General features: G+C 40.0%; 1 protein-coding gene across 5 annotated transcripts in view; it reads right to left on the bottom strand.

The window, feature by feature from the left end:
* Positions 1 to 13,883, bottom strand: part of LOC139765852 (uncharacterized) — a 323,832-nt gene that overhangs the window by 87,757 nt on the left and 222,192 nt on the right. For 4 of the 5 annotated variants that reach the window (XM_071693730.1, XM_071693707.1, XM_071693698.1 and 1 more), the window contains 3 exons: positions 12,374 to 12,556; positions 11,228 to 11,330; positions 10,912 to 11,051 (listed from right to left, as the gene is read on the bottom strand). In XM_071693730.1, the coding sequence (XP_071549831.1) occupies positions 10,912 to 11,051; positions 11,228 to 11,330; positions 12,374 to 12,556 (426 nt within the window). The remainder of the gene's footprint in view (positions 1 to 10,911; positions 11,052 to 11,227; positions 11,331 to 12,373; positions 12,557 to 13,883) is intronic. The other variant, XM_071693717.1, reaches the window with a different exon arrangement.

The raw sequence follows: 13,883 nt of genomic DNA, 5'->3' as shown, positions 1-13,883 counted from the left end.
CTGGCCCCCTTCTCTGTTCCTTCTTTTGGAAAAAAAAAAAAAGAGAGGGGAGGATTTCCAGCCACCCGCTCCCTCCCCTTTTAGTCGCCTTCTACGACACGCAGGGAATACGTGGGAAGTATTCTTTCTCCCCTAACCCCAGGGATATATATATATATATATATATATATATATATATATATAATGGGGATAGGGGAGAAAGAATGCTTCCCACATATTCCCTGCGTGTCGTAGAAGGCGACTAAAAGGGGAGGGACCGGGGGGCTGGAAATCCTCCCCTCTTGTTTTTTTTAATTTTCCAAAAGAAGGAACAGACGGGGGGGGGGGGGGGATATTCCCTCAAAGGCCCCAGTCCTCTGTTCTTAACGCTACCTCGCTAACGTGGGAAATGCGAATAATTTGATAAAAAAAAAAAATATATATATATATATATATATATATATTTATTTTATTTATTTTGCTTTGTCGCTGTCTCCTGCGTTTGTGAGGTAGCGCAAGGCAACAAACGAAAGAAATGGCCAAACCCACCCCCATACACATGTATACACACACACGTCCATACACGCAAATATACATACCTATACATCTCAATGTACACATATATATACACACACAGACACATACATATATACCCATGCACACAATTTACACTGTCTGCCTTTATTCATTCCCATCGCCACCTCGCCACACATGGAATACCATCCCCCTCCCCCCTCATGTGTGCGGGGTAGCGCTAGGAAAAGACAACAAAGGCCTCATTCGTTCACACTCATTCTCTAGCTGTCATGCAATAATGCCCGAAACCACAGCTCCCTTTCCACATCCAGGCCCCACACAGCTTTCCATGGTTTACCCCAGACGCTTCACATGCCCTGATTCAATCCACTGACAGCACGTCAACCCCGGTACACCACATCGATCCAATTCACTCTATTCCTTGCCTGCCTTTCACCCTCCTGCATGTTCAGGCCCAGATCACTCAAAATCTTTTTCACTCCATCTTTCCACCTCCAATTTGGTCTCCCACTTCTCCTCGTTCCCTCCACCTCCGACACATATATCCTCTTGGTCAATCTTTCCTCACTCATTCTCTCCATGTGCCCAAACCATTTCAAAACACCCTCTTCTGCTCTCTCAACCACGCTCTTTTTATTTCCACACATCTCTCTTACCCTTACATTACTTACTCGATCAAACCACCTCACACCACACATTGTCCTCAAACATCTCATTTCCAGCACATCCACCCTCCTGCGCACAACTCTATCCATAGCCCACACCTCGCAACCATACAACATTGTTGGAACCACTATTCCTTCAAACATACCCATTTTTGCTTTCTGAGATAATGTTCTCGACTTCCACACATTCTTCAAGGCTCCCAGAATTTTCACCCCCTCCCCCACCCTATGATTCACTTATATTTATTTATTCATTTATTTATTTATTTATTTATTCATTTATTATGCTTTGTCGCTGTCTCCCGCGTTAGCGAGGTAGCATAAGGAAACAGACGAAAGAATGGCCCACCCCACCCACATACACCTGTATATACATACACATCCACACATGCACATATACATACCTATACATCTCAACATACACATACATATACAAACAGACATATGCATATATACTCATGTACATAATTCATACTGTGTGCCCTTATTCATTCCCGTCGCCACCCCGCCACACATGAAATGACAGCCCCCCCATGTGCGCGAGGTAGTGCTGGGAAAAGACAATTACCCCAGATGCTTCACATGCCCTAGTTCAATCTATTGACAGCACGTCAACCTCAGTATACCACATCGTTCCAATTCACTCTATTCCTTGCAAGCCTTTCATCCTCCTGCATGTTCAGGCCCCGATCACTCAAAATCTTTTTCACTCCATCCTTCCACCTCCAATTTGGTCTCCCACTTCTACTCATTCTCTCTATCTCTGACACATATATCCTCTTTGTCAATCTTTCCTAACTTATTCTCTCCATGTGACCAAACCATTTCAATACACCCTCTTCTGCTCTCTCAACCACTCTTTTTATTACCACACATCTCTCTTACCCTTTCATTACTTAATCAAACCACCTCACACCACATATATATTCATTCATATTTATTTATTATACTTAGTCACTGTCTCCCAGGTTAGCGAGGTAGCACAAGGAAACAGATGAAAGAATGGCCCAACCCACTCACATACACATGTATAAACATAAATGCCCACACAAACACACATATACATACCTATACATTTCAATGTATACATACATATACATATACAGACATACATATATAAACATGTCCATATTCATACATGCTGCCTTCATCCATTCCCACTGCCACCTTGCCACACATGAAATGGCACCCCCCTCCCCTCGTATGCGCACGAGGTAGCACTAGGAAAAGACAACAAAGGCCACATTCGTTCACACTCATTCTCTAGCTGTCATGTGTAATGCACCGAAACCACAGCTCCCTTTCCACATCCAGGCCCCACAAAACTTTCTATGGTTTAATCCAGACACTTCACATGCCCTGGTTCAATCCATTGACAACACATTGACCCCAGTATACCGCATAGCTCCAATTCACTCTATTCCTCGCACACATTTCACTCTCTTGCATGTCAGGCCCCGATCGCTCAAAATCTTTTTCACTCCATCTTTCCACCTCCAATTTGGTCTCCCACTTCTCATTCCCTCCACCTCTGACACACATATCCTCTGTCAATCTTTCCTCACTCATTCTCTCCATGTGACCAAACCGTTTCAATACACCGTCTTCTGCTCTCTCAACTACACTCTTTTTGTTACCACAAATCTCTCTTATCCTTTCATTACTTACTCGATCAAACCACCTCCCACCACATATTGTCCTCAAACATCTCATTTCCAGCACATCCACCCTCCTCCGCACAACTCTATCTATAGCCCACGCCTCGCAACCATACAACATTGTTGGAACCACAATTCCTTCAAACATACCCATTTTTACTTTCCAAGATAACATTCTCGACTTCCACACATTTTTCAACACTCCCAGAACTTTCGCCTCCTTCCGCACCCTATGATTCACTTCCGCTTCCATGGTTCCATCCGCTGCCAAATCCACTCCCAGATATCTAAAACACTTCACTTCCTCCAGTTTTTCTCCATTCAAACTTACCTCCCAGTTGACTTGTCCCTCAACCCTACTGTACCTAATAACCTTGCTCTTATTCACATTTACTCTCAGCTTTCTTCTTTCACACACTTTACCAAACTCAGTCACCAACTTCTGCAGTTTCTCACCCGAATCAGCCACCAGCACTATATCATCAGCGAACAACAACTGACTCACTTCCCAAGCTCTCTCATCCACAACAGACTGCATACTCGCCCCTCTTTCCAAAACTCTTGCATTCACCTCCTTACATATATATATATATATATATATATATATATATATATATATATATATATATGATAGAGTTGATAGAGATGCTCTGTGGAAGGTATTAAGAATATATGGTGTGGGAGGCAAGTTGTTAGAAGCAGTGAAAAGTTTTTATCGAGGATGTAAGGCATGTGTACGTGTAGGAAGAGAGGAAAGTGATTGGTTCTCAGTGAATGTAGGTTTGCGGCAGGGGTGTGTGATGTCTCCATGGTTGTTTAATTTGTTTATGGATGGGGTTGTTAGGGAGGTGAATGCAAGAGTTTTGGAAAGAGGGGCAAATATGAAGTCTGTTGGGGATGAGAGAGCTTGGGAAGTGAGTCAGTTGTTGTTCGCTGATGATACAGCGCTGGTGGCTGATTCATGTGAGAAACTGCAGAAACTGGTGACTGAGTTTGGTAAAGTGTGTGAAAGAAGAAAGTTAAGAGTAAATGTGAATAAGAGCAAGGTTATTAGGTACAGTAGGGTTGAGGGTCAAGTCAATTGGGATGTAAGTTTGAATGGAGAAAAACTGGAGGAAGTAAAGTGTTTTAGATATCTGGGAGTGGATCTGGCAGCGGATGGAACCATGGAAGCGGAAGTGGATCATAGGGTGGGGGAGGGGGCGAAAATCCTGGGAGCCTTGAAGAATGTGTGGAAGTCGAGAACATTATCTCGGAAAGCAAAAATGGGTATGTTTGAAGGAATAGTGGTTCCAACAATGTTGTATGGTTGCGAGGCATGGGCTATGGATAGAGTTGTGCGCAGGAGGATGGATGTGCTGGAAATGAGATGTTTGAGGACAATGTGTGGTGTGAAGTGGTTTGATCGAGTAACGTAAGGGTGAGAGAGATGTGTGGAAATAAAAAGAGCATGGTTGAGAGAGCAGAAGAGGGTGTTTTGAAATGGTTTGGGCACATGGAGAGAATAAGTGAGGAAAGATTGACCAAGAGGATATATGTGTCGGAGGTGGAGGGAACGAGGAGAAGTGGGAGACCAAATTGGAAGTGGAAAGATGGAGTGAAAAAGATTTTGTGTGATCGGGGCCTGAACATGCAGGAGGGTGAAAGGAGGGCAAGGAATAGAGTGAATTGGAGCGATGTGGTATACCGGGTTTGACGTGCTGTCAGTGGATTGAATCAAGGCATGTGTATGGGGGTGGGTTGGGCCATTTCTTTCGTCTGTTTCCTTGCGCTACCTCGCAAACGCGGGAGACAGCGACAAAGCAAAAAAAAAAAAAAAAAAAAATATATATATATTTATATATATATATATATATATATATATATATATATATATATATATATATATATATATATATATATATATATATGTAAATGTGTGTACAAATTGCATTAGTTGGTGTCTGAGTCTGGAAGAGTGTGTTTAAGAAGGAAGTTGAAAGTAAATGTGAAGAAAGTAAGCTCATTAGGTTTAGCAGTCCTAAAAGATAGATCAGCTGGAGTGCAAGTGTCAGTGGAGAAAACTTAGAGAAAGTGAAGTGTTTTAGATACCTGGAAGTTGACAAGGCAGTAAATGAAACCATGGAAGCTGAGTTGAATCATAGAGAGAGAGATGGAGCAAAGGTTCTGGTAACAGTGAGAAAAGTGGGGAAAGAGATATCACTGTTTGTGAGGGCAAAAATGGGTATGTTTGAAGGTATAATAGTTCCAGTAGTGTTGTATGGATGTGAGGCATGGGTTACAGATGAAAATGTATGGAAGGTGAATGTGAAATGTCTAAGGACAATATGTGATGTAAAAAAGTTTCATCAAGTAAGTAATGACTGGGTAAGAAAGAGGTTTAGCAAGAAGAGTATCATTGAGAGAACTGAAGAGGGTGTGGTCATGTGCTCTGGACACATGAAGAGAATAAGTGACAAGAGGCTGACAAAAACAATCGAAAGTGTCAGACGTGGATGGGACAATGAGATGAGGGAGACAAAATTGGAGATGGAAGGAAGGAATGAATATAATTTTGTGTGCCTAGGACCTCAACATGCAGAAAGGTGAAAGGCACCCAAGGGATAAAGTTAACTAGAGTAAAGTGGTGTGCAAGGGGTGAGATGCTCTCAGTAGACTGAACCTGGGCATATGAAGCAACTGAGGGGAACCATAGAAAGGTTTGTAGGGCCTGGTTGTGGATTTGGGGCTGAGGTTCTCGTGCATTATATGATAGTGAGAAAATGAATGCGAGTGAATTGGAACTTTTCTTTGTCTGTTCCTAGCACTACTTCACTAACATGGGAAAAAGTGAACAGGTAAGAAGGAGAAGTGTACAAATGTATGTAATTAGCATTGTCAATTATTAATTGTGGCTCAAAGGACTCAACTACCCAGTGAATCTCCCCAGACTCCTTTCCTCATTATAGAACTATTCATGGTCATATCAATTATGTTAGCTCACTTGTTTCTATATTTCCTTTATGTTTATATATATACCTTCCACAAATAGTGATAACAGCCATTACTGAATTTACTTCTGAGGCTCACTCCCCCTCCTCTATCTGTCTGCTACATATCATATTGGCTCACTTTTTATACATATCCTTTACTTTTAAGTGTATCTCTATGATTTTTAAATAGAAAACACAAAATTTAAAAACCTTTTTGTCTATCCAAATCTTGAGCAACTTTATGCAATTCACATGACATTTAAGGGTTAAACCATTATATGAAAGTTATTTCTATTTTCAACTGTCATTCTTGATACTGCATTACTTCACAATATCTTTCTCCTTTGTCCTTCAAACATCCTCGTATCAGAATCCTTCATACCTCCATGAAATCATCATTCTCTTCATCAACTGTTATAATATAAACACATATTACAAATACTGCTGAATAAATACAAAATAACCACAATCACTTTCAACACCATCCACAGAACATTCCAAATTTCTTTTTTCACCCATGTACACTATTTCCCGTGTTAGCAAGGTAGCACCTGGAAAAGATGAAGAAATGATCTCATTCACTCACAACTACTCTCTAGCTGTCTTGTACAGGGTGAGCCAAAAAGTCACTGTGCACCTAGATGAATTGACTTTTTGAAATTTTGTGTTGTGATCCCACATATCCAATATGTTCTCCTCTGTTATCACTGCTGGCCTGCCAGATCTCAGCATGTTCATAACTGATCCAGTTTCATGAAACCTGGTGATTAACCACCACAATGTGCTGTGATGTGATACAGAAGTGTTGGGATACTTTTCTGCAAACTTCTGTTGCACTTTGTTTTTATGTTGTTCTGCACTACATAACACCTGTTCCACCAAATACACTTGAGCCTCAAGCGACAACACCATTTCCATATTAATAAGTGTTAGCATCTGAACATGATTGTGCTCAAAGAAACACTGAAGTGACACTGTGGGGGAGGAGGAGGGAGGAAGGGAAGAGGGGTGGGTTGGTCACAGTGTGTCAAGAGTCACGCAATCAATCTGTTGTAACAATAATACCATGAATGAGGTGGCTTTATCATTTGTAGTATAGGTGCACAGTGACTTTTGAATCACTCACTAAAGTGCACAGGAACCAGAGCCCCCTATCAACATCCAGGACCAACAGATCTTTTCATGGTTTTCCACGACCACTTCATGAGCTTTAATTCAGTTCTCTGATTGCATGTAATTCACTCTATCCTGTGCACACCTTGCACCTTCCTGCACATTCAAGCATAAATCCTTCAAAGCATTTTTCACTTCATCCTTCCACTTCCTCCTTGGTTCCCCCTTTTTCTAGTTCCTTCCACTTCTGACATGTACACCTTCTCAGTTATCCTTTCCATCCTCATCCTCTCCATATACCTAAACTATTTCAGCACAACCTCTTTAGCTCTCTCATTCATATTTTCCTTATGAACATACCTCTCTTACCCTCTAGTTTCTTATCACTCAACCCTCCTTGTTCTATACAATGTCCTCAACATTTCATTCCCAATACATTCACCCTATATGTTTTTGTCCAAGGTACAGATCTTGCATCCACATAGCACCAATGACACTACTGTACTATAAAACATACATCTTAACCCTTAACGACAGTAATCTCTCTTTCCATTCACTCCTCAGTATGCCCAAGACCTTTGCCCCCTCACTCACTCTATGGCTCACTTCAACTCCCATGCTTCAATTTGCCTCCACATCCACTCCCAGGTATTTAAAACACTCAGTTTCCTCCAAGTATCCTCCATTCAAATTCACTCTCCACAAAACCTGTCTCTTTTTGCTATTAAACCTAATAACCTTGCTTTTATTCACATTTACCCTGATCTTTTTCCTTTCACACAATTTTTCAAACTCAGATGCCAACTTCTGCAGTTTCTCACTTGAATATTCCACCAATACCATATCATAAGCAAACAGCAACTGACTCACCTCCCTGGCCCCTCCACCCCCAACAGATAGCATACCTGCTCCTCTCTCCAAGACCTTTGCATTCTCCTCCTTAACCACCATATATAAAACATTAAAAAGCCATGGTGAAATTCAACTATGTCAAGATCCACCACACCTGGAACCACTCACCCTCCTCTGTACCAACTCACACACATGCCTTGCTCTCTTGATAAATACTCTTCACTGCTTCTAATAGCTTGCCTCACACACCACATATATGTAGCACCTTCCATAGAGCATGTCTATCACACCAGTAGAGGCTTTCTCCAGATCCATAAATGCCACAAGTATATACTTCTGTTTCCCTAAGGATTTCTCACAGGAATTCTTTAAAGCAAAGAACTGATTCTCACATCCTTTGCTAACTCTGAAACTACATTGCTCTTACCTAATTTGATGTTCCATGCATGCCAACACCTCAATCACAACCCTCCCATACAACTTACCAGGTACAAATAACAAACATACCTCTGTAATTTGAACAATCACCTTTACCCCTCATGCCTTTGCATAATGGCACTATGAATGCATTACCCCAAACCTCAGACACCTCAACATGATTCATAAGCAAAATGAAAATCCAAACTAACTTATCAACAATAAAGTTACCCCTTTTCTTAAGAAATTCAGCTGAAATACCATACAATCCAGCCACCTTATCACATTTCATCTTATGTAAGGCTTTCACCAACTCTCCTCTTTTCACCAAACCATTTGCCTCGATTCTCTCACTTTGCATACCATCCTGAACAAAACACCTTTCATCTCCAACCCAATCATTAAACACATTCATCAATCCTTTATAGTACTCACTCCATCTCCTTTTCGCCTTAACAGTGCCTGTTACCACTTCCCTATTTACTCTGTCAATAATGTTCCCATTCATTCTCTTATTCTCACACTATTGACCTCCATCCAAAACATTTTCTTGTTTCCCCTAAAGTATGCTGATACTCATTCAACTCATCTCTCACCTTCCTTCTTTTTCAGTTCATGCACCTTTCTCTTGACCCCTTGCCACTTTCTCTTATACAACTCCCACCGATTAGCAGTATTCCCTGTAAGTATCAGCCATACATCTTTCTTATCTTGATCACAAGCAACTCTATCATTCCACCAGTCACTACCCTTTCTCATTTGCCCACATTCAACATGCCACACACTTTTTCTCGGACATGCCAGCACTGCTTCCCTGAATACCTCCCATTCTACACTCACCCTCCTGCCTTTATCTACTCTCACATTTTGCCAGTCTACACTGCTCCTCATACCAGCATTATTTCCTCTTTTCTGAAAGCCTCTACAAATCTTCACCCTTACCTCAACCAGACATCCCACCAGCTGCCCCTCATCATATTCACATCTTCATATCCCTTTTGTATTCATAACAGTTAGCACATAATGCCAGCTCTCCATATTTTCTTCTCCACGTACACTTATGTGTGTCCCTTATCTTAAACCTGTTATTCCAAATCACCATCCCTTTTTCAGCAAACAACACCACATGTTGTTCATCATTTTCATTCACTTCATTGAAATCCCCATGCCACCAAATTATACCCTCAACTGCCACATCACCAAATTACATATTCAAATTACCCATCACTATTACTTGTCTTCTGACATCAAAACTGCTGACACCCACTTAGCTACCCCCAAAACACTTGCCACTCTGTCATTTATCTCATGGCCAGGTACATAAACACTAAGAATCATCCACCTCTTATAATCCACATTCATTTTACCTTCATCAGTCTGGGGCTCACTTTCTTTCACACCCTTGCACATTCCTACAACTCCACTTTTAGTAGAAGTGCTACTCCTTCCTCTTGCCCTCAAACTAACCCCTGACTTTACCCTAAGACATTCCTAAACCATTCTTCCACATTACCCTTGAGCTTTGTTTCATTAAGAGCTCCAATATCCAGATCCCTTTCATCAAACATACTACCTAGCTATCCCTTCTTCTATCTATCTATATCTATATCTCTGATGCCCGTTCCCTCTGGGAACTTACATCAAGGGGTAGCCAAGGCAAAAGAGTCTCCACTTATCTCTGTCCTTACTTGCCTCCCTTGCATACACCATTCCCTGCATTCTTCCTCCATTTCTCTCCCTCCAGTATTCCTCCACCCTATTTGCCCATGTCACAGATGATCTTCCACTCATACCAAGACCTTTAATTGTACTATCACACACTTTCCTTGTAAACTCCCAGTCTTGCATTCTTTCTACATACCCAAACCACCTCAAAGTATTACGTTTCACCCATTGTACTACTCCACAATTCATCCCTTTGCATTCCTTGCCATACCACATCTCTCACATATCTTTCATTCCTTTCTTCATTTCATCTAGTTACACCACATGCTCTTCTCAAATAGCGCATTTCCACAGCCTGAATTCTTGACCTCTGTTGTTTCAGCTGCACAGGTCAGGGTTGGGAGGAGTATGCTGTCCCTTAATCCTCTCTTCACTTCCATATTTAAACCTCTACCTTTCAGTATTCTATTAAGGGACCCAATGACTCATCTACCCTGTACTGCTCTCTCCCTTATCACTCCTTCCATATCACCACACTTACCCAAGACAGCTCCCAGATAAATAAATTCCCTCACTTCTTCCAGTCTTTTTCCCCCCATATCCACAGCACAATTTAGCACATTTTCTTCTTTTCTTTCTATATGATTTTAAAAAATCTATACTTTAACTCCATTTCCTTTCAAACACCATTAATTTATCATTCATTAACCTCTCAACTTTTATCCAACTTGCTTTTTCATTCACATTTCTAGTCCTGCACTACCTACATTAAGTGACTAATCCACATATAATCATCATACAATATCAAAAAGCCACCACCTATCTTTCTCAAGGAACTCATATCATGTACACACACACCTTCTTTCTCACCTGAAACCTTTTATTTGTTCTTTAATAGCCAATTCTTTCAACTATATATCCATGTTAATCCTAGCATAGATATTTCACATATTCAATTATTACTTTGATATATTACTGGGTAATGAACCAGCTATCATTAAGAAGTCCCTAATTTTTCAAGCAACAAAGAAAAAAGCATCTGCATCAACTTACTTTCTGCATATCTGTGGGCTTATGTGTGGATGAGTGTGCAGGAAGGATATTGTGCTGCTGGCTGCTAATGACTCCCACCGGCAGCTGACCGATCACCAATGTTTGACTACCTGTGGTTGGGATGGCCGCAGGAGAGTAACCTATTGGGACAATATTTTTAATATTTATGGTGCATTCTTCTCCAAAATTTACCATCTAGATCACCATGTGTTCCTGATGACATCCCTTATAAGAAACTGAGACACACTGCAACCCAACTCTATGTTAGATAGGCATGTGCTCAACAAATGAATATATTCTATGATAAGTTAATTACCTTGAGCTCCAGCTTGTAGCACTCCAGCCTTTCCTGTTGCAGCTGTCAACATGTGTGAAGCAATCTGCCCTTGGAATGGTTTCCCAGCTGCAGCTGCAATCACCTGCCAAATATCTATACTGTAGAATAACTTTGTACCTAACATTCTATGAACTTATACACATGCAATTCCAATACTTCCAAACAGACAGTTTGTCTCATTCACAATCCTCCCCGAGCTGAAGCTCTGGCATGTGGTTAGATACAATGTCGATTCCTGACTCCTTCTCATGCACTTATTCCTAAAATTAATATTCCTGTTTAATAATATTTGTATTGAGGCCTTCTTTCATTGTGTCCCTCTCTGTTTTCTGTTTCTTTAAGGACAAACACCAAATCTGACAAGTATTTGATAAGGGAACACCTGCCCTTATTACCATATCCATTTTGCCCCTTTTCAGCATGTTACGAGGTAATGGAAGATGTCTGAAACACTATCTTAATAAGTCAAGCTTAATTCACCAAATCATAAAATCCCTTGATGTGGGATCAGCAAAGTGGTTTATTTTGCCTTCTAGTAGATGAAATTGCGTGGATTTTTTTTCATTTTTCTATTTCACAATTTGTTTGTGTGCTGGCATGGAAATTTAATTTTTCTCAATTCTCCCATCTTTTACCCAGCACCACTTACATCCTCAAATACTGGCTATATCTACTTTCTTTTTCCATTTCACCTTCAGTTTGTCCTCCTCCATCATGTTGTAGCCTTTGTTGTTATTTTGTACTTTCAATGAATGTATGTATCATGAACTAGTGTGGGCTTTCATTTTTTTGTCATAAAAAAACATTTCTTCAAAAGTTGTCCTTCCACACATGATTGAGACTAATGGTTAAAGCACCTTAGGTACAAAATTCATACTAAAATGATACATAGAAAAATGTTTTAGTAAATTACAATATTAGGATATACTACATCTATTCAAACATATTCATCACAAAATAACTGTTAGGCAGACTGGATAAGCTTGACTATCAGAGGACTAATGGTTCACCTAAGTCTCATAAGAAACTGTAAGAACATAAAGATCCTATAAAGCCAGCTCCATGTAAAATCATGGTGATTTGAATTGGAGATATACAGCAATACTGACCACACACTCTTCTTACCTGAAGAGGTGGATTGAGTCCATTTATGGTGTTTGGTTGCATGGGAGTTGTGTTCATGCCAGTAGCAGTCTGCAGAGTGAGATTACTGGGCACTATCAACTGGCCCTGGGCATTTGGATAAAGCTGCTGAAGGTATGGGCCTCCTGTTATGCCACCCTGGATTACTTGTACCTGGGGGGAGAACTGAACAAACAATAATATATGAAGTCTTTAACAGTAGCATAATAAAATCTATCACTAAATACTGAAGCACAAATAGAAAATTGAGACATTATAATTAAGATTATTATTATCATTATTATCATTATCATTATTATTATTATTATTATTATTATTATTATTGCCATAATTACCATTATTAGTATCATATTACTCTTAATATGATTATTATCATCATTATCATAATAATTATATTATCAGAATTAGTGATATCATTATTCATATCATTTTCATTATTATTATCATTTTTCAATATATGTTTGCCATACTACTGAAGTAGTGTCAGGAAGAGATGAAGAAATAACCTCATTCACTCACATCCACTCTATAGCTGTCATGTATAAAGCACCAAATGCTGAGCAACCTATCCACAACCAGGCCCCACAAACCTTTCTGTTATATTCCTGTTATTGTGACCCTGCATATACTTCACAAAAGGAAAAGATTACAAGGAATAATTACCTTCATGATGGTGAAGTAGCCAAGAAAACTTACTTGAAACATAGCAACTTAGACTTTTTAAAAAGTATCTTTTTAGCATAAACTTAGAAATCCGGAAAAAAAAAATCCTGGCCTCAAGCATTCTGGATCTTTGAAGTTGAACATGTAAAACAGAATCAAAACTTTTTCATTATTCAAGTATCTGTATTTGATAAGCCAGCTTCCACTGTCCAACAAGCATGGATAATGTAGCCTTCACCAAGCAGCACTACCCTTCCATAAATTCTAAGTCTTCTCCATGACTATACCCTTTTCCTCCTTACAGGAAGGAGTCAGTGAACCAAGAATATGAAAGAACCCCACTATCTTTTGGAATAATACAGTAATATCCTAATAAAAAGCAGATACCGACAGGATCATCATAAGTGAACCACTCCTTATTACTATCTCTAGAGAAGAAAGGCTGATAACATAAGCTTAAATCTAGGTAATGCACACACACAACCCATTCCCCATGCTGCTTGTATCTCAAGCCAGCTATGAAACTGGCTAAACACTTTTTATCACTGTTATGGAGGGCAGTGTCAAGTATATTTTGTTTGAGGATGTGTAGAGGGACAGTGCCAACCTTACCCTTTTTCACCCTCCCAGATAATGATCTCTTTTTCCTTACATTCCTCACTGATCCAAGCACCGTATTCCCTTACCTTCCCAGTGAATTACTTCTATGGTTCCACCCATTGCCATGTCCACTCCTAACAATCTAAAACAATTCATTCCTCCAAATTTAATCTGTTTAACCTCACACCCCAACAAACATATCCATCTGCAATGTTAAACCTAATAACCT

This window comes from Panulirus ornatus, chromosome 4 (genome assembly GCF_036320965.1).
Source record: "Panulirus ornatus isolate Po-2019 chromosome 4, ASM3632096v1, whole genome shotgun sequence".
In the NCBI taxonomy this organism is placed as follows: Eukaryota; Metazoa; Arthropoda; class Malacostraca; order Decapoda; family Palinuridae; genus Panulirus; species Panulirus ornatus.
Note: the sequence above shows the minus strand (reverse complement) of the source record. Positions and strands in the feature narration are given on the sequence as shown.